Source organism: Drosophila mojavensis, unplaced genomic scaffold (assembly GCF_018153725.1).
Source record: "Drosophila mojavensis isolate 15081-1352.22 unplaced genomic scaffold, ASM1815372v1 contig_277, whole genome shotgun sequence".
Taxonomy (NCBI): Eukaryota; Metazoa; Arthropoda; class Insecta; order Diptera; family Drosophilidae; genus Drosophila; species Drosophila mojavensis.
The window spans coordinates 1,350,626-1,374,430 of NW_025318822.1; the positions used below are offsets into that span (position 1 = coordinate 1,350,626).

Here is a 23,805-nt window from a genome sequence, read left to right on the forward strand (position 1 = left end):
TATTTTAAAATATTAAATTGCTAAATGCGGAACATCTTAGCGTAAATTAATATTTACTCTAGAATGTGCAACATTTGGTAATATGATAGAGAGAGTAAGATAGAGATTACTTCATCTCTCAGTTGAATTTAATGTCGAAATTGAACAACAGTGAGTTGTATGGATCATATTTCAATTATTCCACGTCGATTCAGCTAATTTAATTTAAGCTGTGTTGGCTATGTCAGGTAGCAAACTCTGAAACACATATATTGAAACATCAACTGACTTCAGGTCCGATGCACAATTGTATCGCTACGGCTTCAGGCGCATTGCTTTGTGTACCTTTGTCAAATTTACTTATTAAATGCCAACTACAGCAAACACAAGGCAATCCGCATGAGTTGAGTGGGGCGAGTTATGATCAATTTGGAAATACCCTGCGGGCAAATTATTTCAACTAAAATGACAAGTAAATAGATTGCATACAAATTTGTGACTTGACAATGCCTGCAGCAAGGGTTAGTAACTCCCGCTATCTATGGCAATGTAAATTCAATTTAGATGTTTTAGATTTAGGTGGGCTGCTTCCGCCTCCGGGCACAAGGTTTCACATGCCAGACATGCCTTGAATATAATTCGCTGATTTCTTTTTGCGCCTGAGAGCGGATGACAAGCCCAGCATTCTGCTTAATGCTCAACGCTGTCTGACTGATTGTCAGAGGCGCAGCAGTGATAACCCATACGACCGTTTGGCATTCTGCTTGCCACTGACAATTACAAAAGACGGCTGTTACCCAGCAGATGTCATGGTTGAGTCAGTTGTTACTTACCCCCCAATATGCCATTCAGATAGGTCGAGCCATTTAGGCCGCGTCCCTTCTTCATCATCAATTGCTCATCGATAAGCAGCAGGCGCGACGAGGAGGACGATGAGGAGCCAGATGAAGACGATGATGTTGCTGTGCCTGCTGAGAGACCAAATGGATCTGGCTTAACGGGTCCCTCGTACAATTCCATATCGTCGTGATTGCGAAACAGATTGTGCCGGGCTATCACATCCTCCATGCCAGCACGATGTAGTTCGGGTATCAGGCGCAGCCAAATCGAGAGTTGGTGAGCCCGAAAGTGATTCTTAATGCGCGGCTTCATGCCTTCAAGATGGCCACGATACGAGGGCACCAAAATAGAAGAGCAAACGGGAAACAAAAGCGTTAATATACACAATTTTATTTCTATGTCATGGGCGGCATTCATGCATACAAATTTCAACCGGTGTTAACTACGTCGCCTACCCCACCACCCCCCACACCCCACACCCCACACCCCTCTCGTCGACCAGCAACTGTTGCTGTTCTGTTTGTTATTGAGGGGCACTTTCAAGACATTTGCATGCTACTAGCTGAGCTGAGCCACTTCGCAATTGAGGACACCTCTCATCCGCATTCACCTGCTTGTCTAGTTGGATGTCTTGTTTATTTAACTGACTGAGCTGCTTAATTTTTGATGCCGTCAGTTGGGTCACACGCTGCCGGTCTTAGCCCATTCGCTTTTCTATTTTGTTTTTATGTAGCCTCCTCTACGGCTTCCGTGTCAGTTTGTTTATAAAGCAATCAAATGATATGAAATACTTATGGGGCGTTGCCTATGTACAGGGCTTAGCTCTTTGATAAAACTACTTAAAAGTCGCATATACTACGGGATGAACTATAACATTTTAAGAGACTCTCAATGTATCAGCGTTTGGCCTTTAATTTATATTTTATTTAAGCGACATTAATATTTAATGGTCGCAGCCAAACATAAGTGCGAGGATGAATAAATAAATATATGTTATATATCATTTAAATGTATTGAAAGGATATTCGTGCCACTTTGCATATAAAAAGGAAGAGGATAAGAAGCATACGAAATCTGTGCAAACGATTCGCTCCACTGCAATTGACATGTCGTCTATAGAAGTCGCTGAATAAATATGGGTGATGCATAATTTACGCAACAGAACTTTCAACTTTGACTTCAATGGAATGTATGTGTGTGTGTGTGTGTGAGTGGGTGTGTAGGTGTATGCGCGTGTGCTAACATTTGTGCGCGTGCAGCTGTTCGCTGTGTATTCGCATAATTCGATTTCGATTTCAGGTTTTCAGCATTTCAAATCAAAATTCACAATAATGCGTGGTCTTTGACAAACCTCGTGCAACTACATCCATTGTGCGTTCAAAACAAATTCCAGCATTGTGCGTGGGCGTGCGGTGGGCGTAGGTGGGCGATATGGGTGAGATGGCTTGAGATGTCGTTTCTGGTCTTGCGTTTTCAATTAAAATCAAACAGAAATCGAGTTATATTTTTAAGGGCGCAGCGGGGCGTGTGCGTGCATGTATTTGCCAACTACACTTAAGTGGATTTCTGTGACATGGATGTGGACTCGATATGAAGTAAAATACACGTGTTGGCCTCTGCAACTGATTTCCATATACATTTTATCGAAGCCTTATGAAAGAAGGAACTTTTTTGTTCTCTTTTCCGGCAGATACACAGATACCATCTGGATAAAGGGCTTTCAAATTTCATTAGAATTGCTGTAATATTTTGCTGTATTGAATTTGAATGGCTGTCTGTCTCGGCTGTTGGTGGTGATAGACACACACGACGTGTGACAAATGTGAAGTTAATAACATTTGCGCACATTTAATATGACGCGATGGCAACATTCTTAAGGGCACAGACAGCTTTATATGCCCGACGTTGTCGGATACTCTACAAAAGGAACTAGTGGCATATCAGCAGTGTAGAAAATCTAGTTTGATTTAAAAAAAAATATTGTAAAAATTTTAATTCAATAATATTTTTAAATGTCAAATTTCTCTAAATTGAATACAGTCGAAGTCCAATAATTCGAAATGGCAAGCGGATCAGTTTTTGATTTACATAGAAATTTAAATTATCGAGAATTATTGCGAACGATTTTCTTTCAGGGGGAACTTTTTTTTCGATTAATCGCGATTTTTTATTTAGCTGGGCTCGAATTATCGAGACTCGACTGTATACATAATTTGTATAATCCATTTAGAGCATATTTCAGTCGACTTGCATTGCCCGTTGCTCTCATTTGCTGTGATAGCAGGTGCCCTGCTTGTGTTATCTTCAGCAGGTAACATTCAACTGCCACTCGGATATGGCCTTGTTTAGCCGTACATTGTACGCCGTGCACCGTACGCCGTCTCGCACAATTGTAATGCTGTAATTTTTTGCGCTCCCACTTGACACCACTTCCACCATCCACTTCGCAGCAGACCCGCCCGCCGCCCGCCGCCTGTTCGCCTGTATGAGCTTTATTTTTTGGCTGCTTTAAAATTTAAATTAAATTTGATTCGCATTTGCGAAACGAACATTTTAAAGTATCTTGCAATTTGTTGCTTTTATCTGGCCATTCCAAGGATTCCATGTTACCGTGTTAATAATTTTTTATGGCACTCATACATTGCGTGTCATTTGCGTCAATTTTATACCCTATCAGCATAAGGCAGCCATAAAGGGCATATGAACTAATTTGAAAATGCAAACAATGCCTTTCTGCTTATCGTCAATGTCAAATTTGTCATTATTTAAGGATATTTGATATATGTATAGGATCTGTGATCTATCTATTCATATTAAATTAAAGATTCAAAATTACTTTAGCTCCCAGCATAGTCTTTCACAAATACTAATCCCATTACTACACAATATTAAATATATTTTATTATATATTAATATGATATACGATATTGCATTTTTTTTTTAAATAAGTTGAACAAATTTATAATTTTTTTTATTAAATATTTATATATACAAATAATAAATAAAAACAAGTAATACATTAAAAATATATATAAAAATATTTTTAACAAAATCATAAATAAAGTAAAATAAATCGCTAATAATCATAATCAACAGTAATTTGTACACATCTAATCTATAATTTGTAACCTATGAAAATTGCCTCTTAATAGGCAACGTTTGTTATTTTCTCACCAATTTCCAAATACTTTTGATGCAATGGATCATAATTCTCCCAAGTGATGCTGCGAAAGCGATTGCGTTCCTTTGAGACGGGCAGCACAGAGTCCTGGCGATGATGTTCGTTCGGGTTGCTAAAATCGGAAGAGAAGGGGAAAGGGAGAAGGAAGCGAAATATGCACACTTTAGTTGAGTATTTCAGAGAATATTCGTTGCCCGCTCCGGGCATTTTGTTGTCTAAGGGAAAAGTCTTCAAGTTAGGTTTGTTCGCTGCATAGGTAGTCAGGCAGCAGGTGCCGGAAAACTGCTGCTCAGCTGTCCATGGAAGCACTTTCCTTTACTTTACTTTCCTTTCGCACACTGACAATCAGTACTAAGTGATGCACACGAACGAGAAGTGTTTAGAATAGCAGAAGCACTGTCGCTTGGATGACTTGAATTACGGTAAGTGGCTAAGCACTTGGATGCTGTGTGATGGGGGCGGGGGAATCGGACAGGCAACGGGCCAATGCAACTACTTAGCTTACCCGGTGCGCGCAAAATTCGTCCAGTATATCATGACGGCCTCTGACAGCGCCGTCTCCGACTTGGTGTAGTTTTGCGGAAAGTGGCTGAAGCCATCGACGAGCGGTGCGCCAAATATGTAAGGCAAGTCCTCGCCATGCACCGTGCCCATGCGCTGGGGATAGTCCCCATCCTTGGTCTGATAGTCGAACACATAGAAGTAGCAGCGACCCGCGGGCTGCGTAGACGCCGCCAAGGTCGAGGCGGCGGCACTCGCCGCTCCACTGGGCGTCGCCGAGCTCACCGGCGGCGGCGAATTGGCCGCCAATATGTCCCCAGTGCGCACTATGGGCGCCACGAACTGGGCATCGGATAACGCGGCGACAGCCGTATCGCGCGTGTTAATCGGATGCTGTGAAGTGCGATCCCAGTCCGTGTACTCGTTGACAATCTGAGAAGCAGAGACGAAATTGATTAATTCACAATAATAATGCTGCCTATTGAACTATTGATGTCAGTTATTTAAGCCACTCAATCACCATTTGCCTTTACGCTGGTTATTTTCTCATTTTCCTTAGAAACAATTTATTTCTGATATGCAATTGTCTTCCAACATATCCATGAGTATCTCGATATATAGTATTAAAATTGATTATAAAGATTATTGCCTACAAAGAGGAGCCATGATGTATTGATGTCTGACACTTGAAAAGTTTTGTCTCCGGTGCAGTTTTATAAACATTTCGTTCTGGTTGCCTACTCAGCCCCCAAAATCTTATGCCACATCCGAGCGCGTCCCAGTTTGAGTAGATCTGCAAACTATGTTGGCGTAATGCATGCACAATTCTGCTTGTACAGCAAGTCAAATCCTGGCAGGATTACAGCCGGATTTTTGCTGCTGCTGTTGTGTTTTGTTTTCTGTGGCTATTATTATTTTTGCCACGATGTGTGCGGCTTTTAAAAGGGATCACACAATGCATATGCGAAATCGATGTCATGTATAATTTAAGGCTCGAATTGACACAACTATTTGGTTTTTTGTTTTGTTTTTTGCATTAGTTTATATTCTAAATTCACATATAAATGGAAAAATACATATATAGAAAACAAATAATGAATGTACATCAAATATTTGTTTAAGTTTCAGTTTGCTTCTTATTTGATGTATAAATTGTTTCATTATTAAAGTAAATTAATTTTAACTGAATTTAAAGTATTTTTGAATATCGAAAGATACAAAGTAATGTAATCAGTCAGCAAATTAACAAATGATAAAATATTCTTTAGAATTTGCCTAAAATATTCCTTATGCAAATTCATCTACTCAGAGTGTAGTCATCATATACATATTAAGAGTTCCATATATGTATATAATTCGGAGAGTTTTGCATTCACATATTCTGCCTACGAATTGCTGTTAATTCATCTCGCTGTCAAATACTTATATATATAGAGCAGAGAATTTATCATTTCTGCAGATTCATTTCTTAACCCTCGGAGCGAAGTGCTTGACGTGGTATTTACATGAATGCTATATATGCCATTACTGAATGCATTATAAACCTCATCGCTGAATTGCAGCGAGCTTGACATTTGCCGGCGGCAGCGCACGGGTATAAAATGAAGTAAAATAAATACGAATGGTGTGTATGGTGTGTGCTATAATCGTGATATATGCGTTGGCAATTTACGGCTCCTTGATGTATGCATGTGTGTCTGTGTGGGCTTTAAGTGCAGGCACACATACAGAGAGGCACACACACACACATATACAGAGAGACACGAATACTTGGTTTTAATATGGCAAATGGTGACAACGTCGACTGGCGTTGATGAGGATGAGGATGAGGATGAGGAGGGATACGACTGATGTTGTTGTTGTTGGATGCTGCTGTAACTGCTTTCACTGATGCTGCTTCTGCTGCTGTTGCTGCTGCTGCTGCTGTTGCTGCTGCTACCGTGATTTGGGTTAAGTGTAGTCTGTATGCTTTTAAGTAGGTGTGTGTGGCACATATATAGATATACATATATACATCTACATACAGATACATGGCTATGTACGAATGCAAGCAACAGTGTCCTTGCCAATGCTTACACAAATACACACACACCCCCACCCACACACTCACACACCCCCACCCACACACATACAAAGTTATAACAGCCTTACACATTTGCCAAATAAAGCGTGTTAATGTTTTGGCTGCAATGGCGTGTTAACTGCCTTCCATTTCGCTCGCTTGCGCATTACAAAACAAGAAATGAAAAAAAAAAAAAAAACAGAAGGAAGAAAAAAACAAAAGCTCATATAAAATAAAAACAAACGAGATATGCAAAAAGAAATAACAACAAAACACAAAATAGAATAATATGTTGAAAAGCTGCAGTAACACAAAGTAAAATTCAGCCTCCATTTGTGTTTATTTGCTGTTGCGAATGTTACTCATACGCACTGTGTTACGTACGGGCACTTATAATTACAGTAACATCGCGCAAGCGAACATTTCAATAGACTTTTTTTTTTTATTTGCCTCACTTATGCCCATTTTTTGTTCTTCTTTTTTTTTCGCTGTTGCTGCTTTTTATGGAAAATGTGTTTATATCGTGAGTTTTTCACGCTAGTTGAAGGTTGACCATAGAACGATACCTTCATTTAAATAAAATGGGTGATTGTGTAATGCAAATGTTGACCTTTATATATATATGTTTCTCTCGTACATGAGTGTATTGGTAATTTTAACTAGTCGAATATTATCGCAGACTTTTTAAATCCTTCCTTCCCGCCTCACTCCTCATGCTCTGAGACAACATTTTGTATAAGTTGCGATCTAAAGTCTGCAAAGTTTTTGGTGAAATAGGAAAAAAGAAGTAAGTCCAGCAAATAAACAGAAAAGTCGGCAACAATCCCAAATGGAAAGAGCCACGTAGTAAATAAGTAGTCTGGAGATAAGGTGCACCACTAACTGATTCCAAAAAGCGCCTGTCGAGCGAGCCCGAACAGGGAAACCCACTGGGAAGCTGCAATCTGATTACAAGATTTATGTGACGGACTGCAAGCCGCAGACCTCGAGCCGGAGCCGGAGCCGGAGTCGGAGCCACAGCCGGTTCCGGTCCGGTCCGGTCTGGCAGTTTTTGGCAAGGCAAATGGTGAAGTTAGCTGAGAATATTTATAGGCAGAGCGTACTTACCGTATAGAATATCTCATTGAGATGGTAGTTGTAAGCGTTGCGCACATAAGTGCGTATAATTTTATCTCGTCTCTCGCCCTCGAAGCCATTCTGTATGTCGTGAGCGCTGAAGCGCCAAATGGACTCGCCCGTAACAACGCCGAAGAGCACATCATAATGGCCACCAATGTTGGCCGTGGCCGCGCCTCCTCCAAAGTAGCCAGAGCCACCGCTGAAAGCGGAGCCACCAGTGCCGGATCCGCCGCCATTGCCACCGGCTGACTGGGCGCCAGCATCGCCTGCAGAGCGCTTCGAGTTGCGCGTCATTAAATCATCAATATCGAGATTGGAATGTCCGGGTCGTATGACAACGCCATCAACCTAAATTAAAATTGGGACCCAGAGGGAAATAGATGAAAAAAAAGGCGAAAACAAATGAGAAAACCAACAGAAAACAAAAATGGGCAGAAAAGAGAGCATTCAATTGGTAAACCTTTCAGAAGCAGCCCAAAGCAAGTGAAGTAAGTAATAAAGTCCATTTAGGCGAACAGATGATCGAAATCAGCGTGAAAAAATTTCAACTTAACACACACAAAATAGCACAAAGGACAGAACAACGAAGCTACTCGAGCAACTGACGCAGAAGTACTGCAGCATCAGGCCTCTGACCGAATAGGCAATAGGGATACGGCATGGGATAATAGAAAGTCATATCAACTCGATTCTTTTGTGAGCGCTTCAATTGAGGATAAGCTTACATTGTATTGCTTAGGGCTGCTCGAAAAGTTTCTAAAACACATTTTTTTCTCTTTTCATATGTTTGAAAAAAAAAAAAAAAAAAAAAAAACAATAATAAAAATAATAAGAAAAATATTTTTTTTTTTTAAGGAAATGAAGAAGTCTCTTACTTTTTCTTGTAAAAAAAAAAATCATGTTTTTTTTTTCAATTTAAATAAAAACTAAAAAAGTCCATTTGCTTCCAATATAAAAGTAATAATCCTTTAAAGTAATCTCTTTTTTGTTTGTAAATCAATTTTTTTCTCTTTACATAAATATATAAAAATAAAAATAAAAATAAATAAATAAATGCTACAAGATTTTATTAAAATTATTTTTTTTTTTTAAAGTTCTTACAGAATTATTCAATAAATAATAATCTATTTTTTAAAGAATAAAAATAGATATTTTCTATTAAGAAATTAATGATTTTTCTTTTCATTTATATCAAAATTAAATAAATCAATTCGCTGCCAAACTTGTCGCCAATAAAAGTCTGAATGGATGAACTTACGGATGGGCCAAACGATGTTAGGAAGTTGGGTGCCTGTATATCGGCGGCATATAAGTCCTCCAGTGGCACATCCCGAAGGCAGTCGACAATTTGCTCGTGATGCCTGTTCAAGTCCTCGGGAATGGTGCAGTTAACCTCCTTAGCCAGCTTAATGGCGAACAGGACTGGATCCTCGACGAGAGCCCACGATGAGTACGCCGATCCAGACATCAGTATGGCGCGATGAAAGAGTCCGCGCACCATTGTGGGCGAGGTCATCAGATAATTGATGCAGGCGGCGCCCGTTCCGTGGCCTGCTAGGGTAACAACGTTGGGATCGCCGCCAAACTTTTGTATATTCTGCTGAATCCAATGGAGCGCTGCCATCTGGTCCATGAGCCCATAATTAGCAACACGTGCATGAACATGCGGACTGGGATTCGCATTGAGAAAGCCTGTCAGACGACGATGACCAGGGAATTGTATTGGGGCCACAGACAGATGAATTGCAATATGCTTACCCAGTATTCCGAGTCGGTAATTAAGCGTCACGACCACCACTTCGCCATAGCTGGCCAGCACGCTGCCATCGTAGGGATTCCCACTGCTCCACTCGAATGACTCGCCGTGTATGAATACAATTACGGGCAGCTTCTTCTCATTGGCGCCAGCTGCTGAAACAAAGGCACCAAAATGACACAGCGGCAGCAAAAGCAAATTTTATGTAATAAAACAGGCCGTTTTTACGTATTAGCGATTAAGCATAAATCCTCTTTATGAATAAAAAAAAAAAATAAATAAAAGTATGATTATAAATTCAGTTCACCTAAACCAAATTATTTGAATAACTTTTCAAACTTTATGTTAACAACTGCACTTCAATAAAAAAAAAAAAAAAAAAAAAAAAAAAACAACTGTAGTATTATTATTATTTATTCGCGCACAATATATTTTAGACAGATATTATGAGGGTCCGCTATTGGTAAAATAGGAGTATCATAACTTGGAAATCGTGGAGCCTTTTATATAACTTACTTCGATGTATGGTATATTTGAGTTTTTAGCTTTTTAATTTATGGAATAGATTCGGTGTTGCTTAATCGAAATAATTATAATACTACGAAATATATATAAATAAAATAAACATATATATGTACATTAAGGAAAAAGAACAAAGCTGCAAATTTGAATCACAAATTCCAATTTGATTTTGTACTGCTCAAAATAATCAGCTGCATATTTAGTTTAAAATGTGTTCAGAAAATACGAGCCATTTTTATTTGTATAAAATGATTCACATCATTAATTTTTACTATACATTAGTCGAGTTCCTATAATTCGAAATCGCATGCATTTTTCGATTTATCGCAATTTTGAAATTATTGAGACTTGACTGTTATATTATAAAATTGGTGCATCTACATTAGAGACTTACCATTAACAGGCGAAAATATATTGAGGTATAGGCAATCTTCGGATTGATTTTCTAAAAATGGCAGCAACCTTTTCAGGTACTCCAGGCGTCCCTTTGGCATCTTCTCCAAGGCGGCGGTCTCATTTTGTATATTGGGCAACCGTTGCGGGCAAACGGGACTGTATTTATCAGAGATACGTATTCCGTCCCACGGTGCTGGAGCACGAGTTGGACTGAAGCTACAGTGCATATCGAGAGATTTGAGAGAGATGGTTATAGATCTTTAAAATTCCATTTACTCTTTGGGGCACGTACCGGTTTTGTTTGATCGGAGGCGTGGCATAGGGCACGCCCAAGAACACTTCCACTGATCGTAGATAGCGAAAGTTGTCCAACGGCAGAATCATTCCATGTAAGCGTCCATATCGGGTCTGCACGATCCGATGTCCCGGTCGCGCTCCGTTGTAGACATCATGCGTGGAGGCTGTAGCGTGATCAAACCAGCCAACTGATGCAACCGATAATAGCAGCATCAAGCGCAACAGGCGCAGCTGCAGCATTGACCGAGGGCAATTCCACATGATCTGCGAGTCTCGATTCTCCTTAACGAACTTGAATATCGTGGAATTGTGTTGTCAAAGCTTCCGTGTGGAATACACTATCTATAGTCGACTTCTTGACAGGCGTGGCCTTGATTGTCTGATTTCAAGTGCATAGTACTCATTTTTCAATATCTTTCTCGGAACTGAAATAGACAAAAATTTATTATATACATTTGCTTTTATTTTAAACTATATATAGTATATAATCTAGAGCTATATTAAAGACGGAACGAGTATAAACTTTTGCTGATTAGCATGGCTCCAAGGCCGAGCTGACTCTTATCGTGAAACATTTCTTTCGGCTTCAGTTATAATGCCCAGCTTAGATCGGTTGATCTCGCGCAGTTTGGCAATTTATTTCAAGTTATTAAAATGCTCGCTCGCAAATTTGTTATATTTCTCTTGATAAAACTAACATTCGGCTCTCCGTTTCCCTTTGAATGCGAAGAAACTGGGCAGCAAATAGACTTAAGCTTGGCCTGTGACGGTTTTCGTGATGTCCGTACGGCAGCGATGAGTCATTCATGGTGTGCAAAAATTTGAACTATTTCTATTAACAAATAAAACGGAACCACACTCAATCGTCAAGGACTTGCAAACAGATCAACTTTGTGCTATATGCTTCGCATTGCGGTAATTAAAATAAGTGTGAAGCATAATATGCAACTGATTTATACGACTGGGAACTTCAACATCGATGCTTACTTACTCTTGATATAGTAGCTTATGTAATAATGTGAGTCAATTTCATCTCAACTGATGGGACAATCTCAAGTTTTCGGTTTTTTTTTCAGGGGATATACTACAGACCCCATAGGTGGGGACATAGCTCTGATTAAATTGCAGCGAAGTAACAAAGACGGTCAGATGGACACAGTTGAATCAACTCAGTTCATAGCCTTGAACATGAATATATATGATATGGGGTCTGCCACTCCTTCTTCTGCCTGTTACATACAATCCTCATACCCAGATTTCCTATTTTCAATGGATTGAAGGAACAAAAATAATAAGAATTTTAAGCAATTTTAAAGAAAAATATAAAAAAAAAATTATATGGTTATATAAATTCTGTATTTAAATTAAAGTCAGCTCCGAGTGCACTGAAATTCACTACAAAATAAAAATAATATACAAGAGAAAATAATAACATTTGGTACTCTAGTGACTAATTCACTTTTATACACTGATATAGCGCTAAGTTATTTCAGAAATATAGCTTGTCCGATATTTCATGATCCAATTGGCGCAAATATTTATATTTATTATATATGTTTATTTTTTGGATGCCGGAAGTGTTGAATTTAAATAGCGACGGAACGGATGGAGCCAGTGAGCGCTGATTACCACGAGGCATCAAGGACGAACTTACTCTTATTGGATTAGATCAGTTGAGCTCCAGCAGTTGCACGAATTAGTTCATAAAATGTGCGTTCGTATATTTATTATGTTTCTCTTGATTAAACTAACATTTGGCTCTCCGACACGGAAGCTAAGCCGCCCATAAATTATATGATTGTACAGTTTTCTTGTAAGGTCAATACCAAACTAGTGCCCTCCAAGGCGAATAATTCCCAATTGCAATGCGATAATAAGGAATGGATAAATAAAGGCTTCGACGAGGATATAGAATGTAAAAGTAAGCGCGATTAAATAGGGAAAATAGGTACTTTAATTAACCGTTCTTTTATCTTAACGTAGAGCAATGCGATGGCACCCAAATATACTGCTACGACGTGCTAGTCCCGCACTGCTTCAATCCGATTGCAAAATTGGTTCGCGGAAATCGCCAAATCCATTGAATGTGTCATGTCAAGAGGATGGCACCTGGACTGACAGATCAGCGTTGAAGGACTATTGCACAGAGGTTTGCGGCAACATTGAGGCAAAATACACATTTACAAGTAAAAATGTTCTTAAGCTGTCGTCTAATTTGTCACCCTGGACGGTTCCGATTTACATATCGAACGGAAAAATCTTCAGTCGTCAATGCATTGGACCTCGAACAAAAAGAAACTTGGTGCTGACTGCTGCGCATTGCGTTTATTCGAAAGACTCTGGAAAGATTCGAGTGGGCAATGCGACATCGGTGCATACTATAATGGACAAAGACCATGGTCTAGATCGAGTAGATCGCATAACCATCTATGGGTAAGTCAATTTCAGCTCAACTTTTGGATTAATCTCATAATTCATTCCATTTTCAGGGGATATACTACAGACCCCTTAGGTGGGGACATAGCTCTGATTAAATTGCTGCGAAGTAACAAAGACTATGTTCCAAAAGTGATTTGTCTGCCTTGGATTTTTAATATTGATTAAAATCCAAGCATGCTGCTCAACATTACCGGTGATATCGTTTCATGGGAAACGTCTGCTAATCTAACCCTAGCAATTGTCGAGATAGTACCGCAAGACCCGCAGCCAATGTCGGATTTATTTACCGTAGAACTCAGAAGTTATTTTAGTATATGTGCGGGAGACAGTGGAAGTGGCTATATGGGTGGTTGCCATGGAAGATATTCCCAAAACAGTTCCTTCATCTGTTTGTACGGCGTGGTGAGCCATGCAAAACGTGGATTAGATACAGATAATTGCTCGAATAGTATTGAAGTCACAGACATTTACACCCACAGAGATTTTATTAATCAGTATATGGAACATTACGATGATTATTGGGCTGAAGAATAATTTCCTCAAACCAATTTGACCCTCATAATGTTATGTGCACTTCGTATTTTGCCAGTTTTTATATGTTTCTAATTTTCAGAAGTGCTATTGAATAAATCAAAATAATTGCAGCATACCTAAGCAGTTTCTTGGTGCGGGTTTGTTACAAATGTAAGCAATAGGCAGAGTGGTTCAGTTCAAAAAGCGACGTCTGTCCTTCTGTCCGTCTGCCATACGAGAAACCGCTACTTGACATAATATGTATAGTTGTTTTGACGTAACATTAAATTTTAAGGAAAGTTCCCAACGCTGCTCTAATCATTATTGAAGTTGAATTTCGACGATATAGACTGCAATGCGAAAAGTACTGTACTTTCTCGATACATTACGAAAAGTGCGGCCTCTGCCCAGCACGGACACCTTAGCCAGCACCAGCACAACTAAAGAGATATTTCAGCCGTGTGGCGGGCAACCTGCGAGCGAGGCAAACGATAGTGGAACAAAATGCAACGCGCCCGATTCAAGATGTGGCAGGCCAGGCTCAGACCTACTCTGGGAGAATCTGAAGCGTGTTTTACTCATGTGCAGAGGATACCGGGAGCCGCAGGCAGCCATAGCAAATTTTGAGAATAAGGAAGTCCTGGTAGATGTGCTGGAGGCGCAGCGATTTGTGCGTGACGTGTTTGCGGCCATGGATGTGCCGCATGAGGCAGCTGGCGAAATGGCTGATGCTCTAATTGCTGCCGACTACATGGGCCAGCGGAGCATGGGCATACATCAGCTGCCTGCCATTACGGTGGACCTGCACAACCTTACGATCGACCCACACATGCAGCCGAAGGTGCTGAGCGAGCGCGATGCGCTGGCCCTGGTGGACGGCCAGAATGCGCCGGGGCCGGTGGTGGCCAACTATTGTATGGACTTGGCCATGGATAAGGCTCGCAAGCAGGGCCTTGGCTACGTGGCTGCATGCCGCTCCAACTCAATTGGGCTGGAGTCGTGGTATGCCAGTCAGGCGCTGTCCCATCGCTTGATCGGCATCTGCATGTCGAATGGACCGGCCACCCTGGTGCCCAATGGCGGCGTTGAGCCTTTGCTGGGTCGAAACTCGATTGCCTGTGCGGCGGGCAGCACTCGCGAACAGCTCCTCATGGAAGTGGGCATGTCCGCCTATCCCATTGAGCAGCTGGAGCTGGAGTATTCCAATGGGTATTTGCACGACTTGCCCGACAATGTGGCGCTCAATTGCCATGGCATGCCCACAACCTGCATCGTCGAAGCGTTGCGTGCCCAGCGTCTGCGGGCCTTTACGCCCGAGCATAAGGGCTTTGGATTGGCCGCCATGGTGGATATACTCTGCGGGGTCATGACTGGGGCCCGATACGCATCGCAATTGCGACGACGCGGACTTTTTAGCTGGGAGAGGGAACAGGCTGACCTGGGCCAGGTCTACATAGCGATAGATCCCATGCGTTTTTGTGTCTCCTTCGAGGAAAGGCTCGCTGATTTCCATCAGCTGCTGCGCAGCGTCATACCGTGCGATCCTGCGCAACCTCCATGGCTGCCAGGCGACAAGGAATTGCAGCATATGCAAATGGTGGATGATCAAGGCGGGATACCATTGCTGCCCTGCACAGTCTCCATTCTGCAGGATCTAAGTGATCGTTTCAACATAGAGCCGCTCAGGATTAACAATATCTCGAAATAAATTTTATATGTGAGCAGATGGCTATAGAAGTAATATCAAATCATTTCACTAAAGATTAAATTTCTCCGTATAGTACGAAATTCAAAATGATTTAGAATTACACACTCCCTCTACATATATTTAGAGTGAAATAAATCATTTCAATAGAATATATTTTAATTGTTCTCAGAATCATCTTTCCAGTAACTTTTGGAATATACATATATAGGATATGCATATATAACTTGAAGGCAATTCTTGAAACAATTTATCACTGTCTTGGTCTGCCCCAAAAAAGAATCAATAGTATAGTAAATCTATAGACGATAGACTTTAAATGTTAATATTTATTTATTAACTTTTCTGCTGTAATACTGTAGGAGATTTAAAATTTGCTTATGCGCTGTACATTTTAATAGGGGGTTGTCTATCCTAGTATATGTTCCAAATTTAGTCATTAGCCTATCAAAGAATAAATTTGTCTCTATTATTTATTTAATATGTAATAATTATTATTTATTTAATATATAATAAAATTAATATTCTAACTAAGTATATGTTAAAATTAATATTGTAACAAATGAAATTATTAAGTGGTTATTAAGAAGTATTAATTATTATTAATACTTGTACTTTTAATATATCTGAATATTTAGCAAGTCCAAGACAATCGTCCTTATTCCTTTCATTGCTTATTTTTAAACGTTTTGCATGTTAAGAAAGCGACAGAAAAAATACGGATTACGGTAATTTACGCAAAATGGGAAGTCGACTCGAATTTTAGCGAGGGAAGCAGAGCACCTGCCGTTATTAATATTGCTGTTGTAATATAAAACAAATTCGCAGAAGGCCTAATCAATAAAATGAAAAAGAAAAAGTGGAACATAAAGAACATAATACATGAATAATTTGAAATCGACGCAAGCACAGCTCATTCGCCTCATCAGATGACGCGGCGTATGAGGGATAAGCCTAAGCGTGTGTTTTGGAATTCTTGTAAATTATGGCACCTTCCCTTTGACAGCTTGTATCATGCGCGTCATCGATAGTCCCCAAATTACTGCTGCTTGGCGCTGCCTCACCTGGGCATCGGATTCGCCGCATTTACCGCCACCCACTGATGCTGTGCACGTGACTGGGCCGTCTGGCAGGACGGCGCTTGGACTACTCATATTGCTGCTATTACTGTCGTCGTTGTTGTTGTCGCTGTCTAGATTTACGGCATTATAATCGCTTATTATTTGTGGCAATGACAAGTGAAAGTCGAGACGAGTCTCGGCAGCACAATATTGGCGCCTAGGCACACACTTTTAACTAATTTATCATCCTTGAATTGATTTTTGGTCCATCGACAGTGTGGCATGTAAGAAAACAGTTGATTGATATGGTCAAATGATGATTATTGCAGTACCAATAAATGTACTTCCCCCTCACAGCAAAGAGCTGCCAAAAGTCGACAGCCTCATAGGCTTTCTATCAAGCTTTTGGGTTGATGAAAGTACACAAATATACCAAAATTATACCAAATTTAATACACTGTTTAATTAATGTTTGTTAAAAATAAAATACTAAACAAAAACTAAAATAGATGAAAAAAAGATATAATTATTTGTTGGAATTATAATAATAACTAGAATTATAACTTAACCGTAAAATAAGAATTTAATTGCAGCTATAATATTGTTAATCCATTTGAAAAAAAAGTTTTAATTATTTGTTAAAATTACAATAATAATTTCGTGAATTTTATAATTTTACCGTAAAATCAGAATTTGACAGTTGTTGTAATATTTTCATTATATAATATTTCATTATATAATATTTTCATTACAATCAATTGGTCAAACGACATTTTTCAAATTCATTTTATTTAAATAGATTTTTGCAGTTATTTTTAATTTACAAAGCCTATTTGATATAAAAGGGCAAAATAATAATCACGAAATGAGTCGACTGTTATAAACAATCCTACATTCTCATTTTTCAATCTTTTCTGCTCTTTTAGAAAGATATAAATTTTTTAATATTTATATTTAAGTCGAAATGTTTGGCATTAGGAAACAAAACAATGCTAATAAAGTTCATACTTTTATTACCGAATTCGAACAAGGAAACAGTTAGGAGCTTATGTTTATAGCCATAAACGAATGGCCTTGAAATTACTGTTAACATGAATCGCATTTCTGATTCACAAAGCTCTGGTAAATGTTTTTGACAATGGTTTGCATTTCAATGAAAATTTTAGGTTCATTTCGCTTTGTGCTTTGTGTTCCGTCTGCTTGATTTACCTTGTGTTAATGCTTCCTCCAGGCGAACGCATATGAAAGGATCTGGCTTCTGGCCCTGATGGCCATTGCTGACGCCAGTGCTTTTCTTTTATGGCAGCTGTCAGACGACGTTGTTGTTGCTCTTGTTGCTCTTGTTGCTGCCTTTCGATAATAGTCCACAGATCTAAGGCTGGTTGTTGTTCTTGATTTTATCAATGTCCGGTCGCAGCGATAACAATCCTTTTATTTCAAGTCGTATCGCGTATCCTTATTTATATTATTTTTATTTTTTCTTGTGCTTCAGTTATTATTATCATTCAGACAAATATTCGCACTTTTGCACACAAACACACACACACGTGCAAACATATTTGAGCAACGTTTTGTATTATGAAACCGTTTTCAAATTTTTCCGAAATTATCTTTTATTGCGTTGCATTTTCTTATGGATTTTTATTGTGATTATTATATTCTCTGAAGTTAATTTAAAAATAAATAAATATTTAACATTGTATTGCAAACAATTTTGGAAATAAAAAAAAATAAAAATAAACAAAAAACAATAAAAATAAATATAAACAAAATTTCTCGACTCTATAAAATTCTGAACCCACTTTCAGAATTGTTTAAAACGCACAATAAAATATTAATAATCAATAAAGTTACAATATTTTCAATTTTCAATCAGGTAGTGAATATCCTTAGAAGTCAACTATAAAACAATCTGTAGCCATGTGCGCGTTCTTGGCCAACACGTGCTTTGGCTGTTGCTCCGTTCGCGTTTCGGGTTGGTTGCCTTTGGCGTGCTGAGTTGTTGTCTGGGCAGCGATTAAAGTTGCATGCGAGGCACAGGGAAGCAGCACACTCGATGTGGCATGCAATTGCTTTAATTAAATGCAAACGTCAATGACCGGAAAGTGGGCTGGCCGAGTGTGTGTAAAGTGCTCAGGCGGGGGTGGACAATGCCATTGCCTGCATACTTTTAGACGCCAGCGCGAAGACGGCGCGAGCCAGCAGCAGGCGGATGCTGTGGTGACGCGGCTTTGTTACGAAAAAGCTAACGGTAACGGCAAAAGAAACGGTAATGGTAACGGTACCGGCAGTCAGACGCGCCTCAAAGCATGAAGAACTTTTTGGCCATTTGTTTGAACGCTTTAGTCGCTCGAGCAGCTGGCCTTATTTTTTTCTTTTCTTTTCCATTCGCTAGTATTAGCCGCCTTGTGCCCATAAACTACACACAGGCACAGATATACGTACACACACAAACACACACACAGAGAGAGTAATACTCATACAAAGATACTGGCCTCATGCACGGGGGCTCAGTTGTGACCACGACGCCCGAATGAATTCCAACGACTGAAGTTGGATTCTTGAGCCAACGGCTTCAGAGTCGACTGTCGAACGGAAGCCACAGCAGCAGCAGCAGCTGGTATGTGGGTTAAGTTTCAGAGAAATTGAGAGCGAGAGTAATACGGAAGCCGAGCAGAAGAGCGCACGCACACGAATGGAAGTGGAACGCATTCAGCGCAGCGAGCTTTCGCTCTTACGCTCCACTCGGTAATCGTTCAACAGCTGTTCACCATCGTTTCCATTTGTTCGCCTCTTTGGCTTTGCGACCTTCTCTCAGCAATTTCCTTGCCTCGCCTACCGATTGCGAGAAATCAGCCGTTGGGGCAGGTAATGGTTGACGACCCTCACTTGCGTTGCTTTGTGTGCATTAAAGCATTTTTTCTGATTAATTTGACAAATCAAGTTTACAGTATGGGGATTGCGAATAGCGGGATAAATCTGACAAAATTCTATATTATGTAATGACAAAAATGTTAAATGATGACGAACTTCCAGGGATAGCTGTAGGAAATTTGAGCTTTAAATATTAAAATGTTAGACAATGTTTGTAATATTACATTTATAAGTTACTTAGGTTATATTAAGCAATATTTATGTTATATATATATTTATGATCTGCTTTATTTCTTTCCTTCAGGCTGAATTTTGATGAATGTTTGAAATGTTAACGAATCGTATATCAATATAATACACGCTTTGGTGCATATTATGCCAGAGCACGAATAGCAATCCACTTAACCACTTTAAGACAAATTTCTATGGACATGTAAGTCCTTTGGGCGCCACCTTGCCTCGGAGTAGCCAGCACTCCTGGTCAGTCAACAGCTTAAATCAATGGCAACGAATCGAGTATTGCGGGCCAAGCGTGCGTGTAATTTGACCACATTCTCTGCTCTGGCATTTTGAAGTCCTGTCAGATAGCGGACAGACAAAAAGTTCAAGGAAAATCACTGTGCGGGCTGCCAAGGACAGCACATAATTGAAAGCCAAACATAAAAAGAAGGAAAGCGAACCGAAAGAAAAGAGCAAAGTAAAAAAATAAAAATAAAAGAATAAATAAGTACGAAAAGAAAAGATAATCGCATCGCATATATCAATGCGACTATTTGGTATGATAAATTAACGATAAATAAATATACGAAGACGCTGGCAGCGTTTGTAAAGGAGAAAAGCATTTGCACTTACTTTACAATTATTACACATACGTCATGTAGTCCACAATGCGTATATACTTTTGGCTTATAAGCGGACCCAAAACTCAGCATATATTAATGGGTGTGTGGTAAGATGCTTCGGTAGACAGATTAAGACCCTGACTAAAACGCAAACATAATTAAAAAGTTTTTCTTTTTTGTTCAATTTTGGATGAGAAAAGCCAAAGACCATCCGGCCTTCTTAAGCCCAGAAATGCTGCGGCAGCCACATACGAAAAGGCACGAAAAGCCACTTTTGATGACGCATATAGCATACAGTATACATAGTCATATATAACTGTGCGTGTGTGCGTGTGTTTCTTTAATTTATGGACACATCAGAGCCGGGGATTAAAACCACGAATTGACAAAGTCCCTCAAGCTTTTGTGTTCAAGAAGTCCAAGTTAAGACGGGACTCGCATTTTCTATACTTTCCTATACTATTCGGAATGTTTATTCGTGTCAAAGGAATAAAATATAATTACTTATGTGTACTATGCTATCCTATGTGTGCCGATGCAAATTAATTCTTCTAATTAAATAAGTCGTATCTTAATTGCTTAATTCGTTATGCTAAGGAAAAAATTGTAAATGTCTTAAAATATCTCTGTTGTACATTATATTTATTTATTTATTTTTTTTTCTTGCGAGTATTTATTAACGTAATGAATTTGGGTTAATCTTATATAAGTTAAGCGCACCCACACTAGAGTACTAGTGATTGGGGACGCTGTGTTGGGTTCTTGTGAATATATAACAACTTGGTGTTCGATGAAATAATATATTTGATACAATTTGGAACAATAGGTCTGAACTGTGTCTGGTCCGAATATAAACTGAACTAAATCTGTTCAACTGGTGAGGTTCTCCCCTTGAATGTCTGACGGAACTCTCCAGGCTCCTTAGATTGTCGAAAGTCTTAACTCTTCCCCATCTAAATATCTGCGTCCCGCAGATCAGGGTGCATATGTCCATTGTAACGATATTCATCCAATATTAATTGTCCAATATAATGATAATTATCCAATATAAATTGTCCAATATAATGATTTATCCAATACGATATCCATCCAATATAAATTGTCCAATATAATGATAATTATCCAATATAAATTTATTATCCAGAGTCCATAAATTAGCATAAAGAGGGCCATCGATATCCACCTTCAAGTTAATTCAAAGCATTCATAGTTCCATACATTTAGTATTCATTTGTTGTTATGACAAACATCCAACATTGTAAGCGCATTTATTTCATTCCGTCTGGCATCTCGGAAATCCCTATTGCCATGAATGATCGAAACTAGGAGGGATATACCACGTGTAAAATGCTGTGGATGCTATGGGTGCTAAAGAAGTTAAGGAAGAATATAATTAAATGTGCATTTTCCTTTTTTTCCTATTTTCTTAAATCTGATTTATGAAGAATTTTTCCAGTTTTTGTTTTGTTGATAATCATTAATTCCACGAGACATAGTCCCGTTTAGTCCCCTTATGAAAACATCTAAAGCTCTATCTCTATATGATTCTATTAATGCGGACAATACTACGACTCATTGTTCGCTTGTTTAAGGCCACAGTCCGGCAATGACGAAATTTCATTTAATTCAAGCTCCGAACGTGGACGGGCCAGTGAGATTTGTTGTTCTTCTATTAATAAAGACTTATTAGTATCCTTATTTTCCAATTTATCCACTTTATTATTCAATTGCTTCAATTCTCCTTTTAGACTTGAAAATTGATCGGCTAACACCGTTATTGCCGCGCTTAACCCTTGCAATGTTTCATTTATATTTTCCATACTGCCTACGAATTTAAATTATTTATTAGCAAATTAATCTCACTGTAAATGTTATTTTAAACAAGAGCATTTTTTTATGACTTACTCACCCGTTACCTGGTATTTTTTATTCTATTTATTTATATAATTTTTATTATTATTATTATTACCTTTTTTAGTAAGATTTCTTTTTAGGTTTTTTTTATTTTTTCGTAAATTTTTCAAAAAATTTTTTTACTTACGGCTTGAGCTCGGTGCACAAGTGAACTAAATAATTTTAATGTCGGAAAACTTACTTACTATTCGACTCGATGCAAGGCCTACTATGTTATCAATTTAATTTTTCGACTTAATTTTTCTACACTAAATCAGTTTTTTCATTGTTTCCAAGTTACTGCTATTTTCCGTTTCCAATTGAGATAAGAAAATCATATTAATCGTCTTGCGGAATTCCTTGCTGTGGAGATAAAACGTTAGTAATGTTCTAACAGTCTTTGTAAACACAATTTTTTTAACACATTTTTTTAAATTGTTGATGTGAATATTTATATTTTGTGAATATATTTCTTTAATATATTATTTCATCGAATTACCAATTGTATTATTACGTGTGTTATTGTTTTGTCTGTTGTAAAATTATTTGAATTATCAATTTCTAAGTATCTTTATATGGCACTGTCTCATTTTCTGGTTTCTCTCTTGCATTTATTGCATTTGCATTTATTTATTTAAATAATTCATATTTGTATATTTGCATATTTATGCTTTGTTTGTTGAGACAGGCCGCCTTTTAATTTTGTTATATTTTCAGTGCTTTAAACTTAACTCCTTTTAATTTATACGGAAACCCATCATTCAACACAGGTGGAAATTGTGACGTTTATTTTTTATCATATTTGTCTTACGGCAAGGATTTGAACCTCGATACGAGAATCAATCTGTACCACCATTTAGCCTGCAAAATTGTGACGTTTATTTTTTTATCATATTTGTCTTACGGCAAGGATTTGAACCTCGATACGAGAATCAATCTGTACCACCATTTAGCCTGCAAATTTCTTGTATTTCGTTTTAAGGATCGTCTCTACAAGGATTTTGCTACGATTTCTTTTATGTTATAAAATTGTCTAGCTCTTGCTAGAAATTATGTTATTTATTTTATTTTAATGTTATGGCATGGTGTTTCACCCATTACTTTGCAAATCACAGAAGTACCACTTAATTTTGCCAACAATTGTCCAATCCAGCTTTTAGATTTGAAACAATTTATTTGTACTTGCTTTTTTATAAGTTATTGTTATATTTTGTTATTGACACGTCACGTCACCATTTTCCTTTTGTGAAGAATGTGGGTCCCTGCTCGGGCGCCAGTTAAGCGCACCCACACTAGAGTACTAGTGATTGGGGACGCTGTGTTGGGTTCTTGTGAATATATAACAACTTGGTGTTCGATGAAATAATATATTTGATACAATTTGGAACAATAGGTCTGAACTGTGTCTGGTCCGAATATAAACTGAACTAAATCTGTTCAACTGGTGAGGTTCTCCCCTTGAATGTCTGACGGAACTCTCCAGGCTCCTTAGATTGTCGAAAGTCTTAACTTATATTATATAGAGATTTTGACTAAAGCAATAATCAAAAAGAATTTTTGTGATAAAAGGTTCTCATAATTGTTCGTATTATGTTAATAGAATTTTAGTACACTCTGATTTTGTGAATGGTATTTTACAATAATTTAAGAGCTGAGGCTTGTACATAAGCCTTTTTTGCTATACACTGAATGAATACTCTATACTTTATTGATAAGTGTTGTGCTTTACATTAATATATTTTTTTTTAGTTGGCTCCAGTATTCCAAAACATTATATTATTATTGTAAGTAAATGTTTTGTTTTTGTTTTTGTTTTTTTTTTTTT

At 38.4% G+C, this 23,805-nt stretch overlaps 2 protein-coding genes and 1 long non-coding RNA gene across 8 annotated transcripts in view; 1 reads left to right on the forward strand and 2 right to left on the reverse strand.

Moving 5' to 3' along the window:
• The window catches only part of LOC6574040 (neuroligin-1), a 50,580-nt gene extending 31,657 nt beyond the window's left edge, over positions 1–18,923 (reverse strand). For 2 of the 6 annotated variants that reach the window (XM_002000062.4, XM_015167241.3), the window contains exons 1-10: positions 18,817–18,923; positions 17,581–18,033; positions 10,649–11,078; positions 10,355–10,572; positions 9,441–9,593; positions 8,941–9,374; positions 7,671–8,030; positions 4,506–4,933; positions 3,994–4,112; positions 813–1,133 (exon numbers count right to left, since the gene is read on the reverse strand). In XM_002000062.4, coding sequence (XP_002000098.3) covers positions 813–1,133; positions 3,994–4,112; positions 4,506–4,933; positions 7,671–8,030; positions 8,941–9,374; positions 9,441–9,593; positions 10,355–10,572; positions 10,649–10,914 — 2,299 coding nt within the window. In that variant the 5' untranslated portion in view covers positions 10,915–11,078; positions 17,581–18,033; positions 18,817–18,923. Of the gene's footprint in view, positions 1–812; positions 1,134–3,993; positions 4,113–4,505; positions 4,934–7,670; positions 8,031–8,940; positions 9,375–9,440; positions 9,594–10,354; positions 10,573–10,648; positions 11,079–17,580; positions 18,034–18,225 lie in introns of all 6 variants that reach the window. The other 4 variants (XM_015167240.3, XM_015167242.3, XM_044008291.1 and 1 more) reach the window with 4 other exon arrangements.
• On the forward strand, positions 13,870–15,472 carry LOC6574041 (uncharacterized oxidoreductase YjmC). Its single transcript, XM_002000063.4, has one exon. The coding sequence runs from the start codon at positions 13,961–13,963 to the stop codon at positions 15,311–15,313; it is 1,353 nt and encodes a 450-aa protein (XP_002000099.1). The 5' UTR covers positions 13,870–13,960; the 3' UTR covers positions 15,314–15,472.
• Positions 18,924–21,196: 2,273 nt separating the features above from the next.
• LOC116804736 lies at positions 21,197–22,663 on the reverse strand. Its single transcript, XR_006356963.1, has 2 exons — positions 22,129–22,663; positions 21,197–22,018 (listed from the first exon to the last, which is right to left on the reverse strand). It is a non-coding gene; the product is annotated as an uncharacterized LOC116804736 (long non-coding RNA).
• Positions 22,664–23,805: the final 1,142 nt, after the last annotated feature.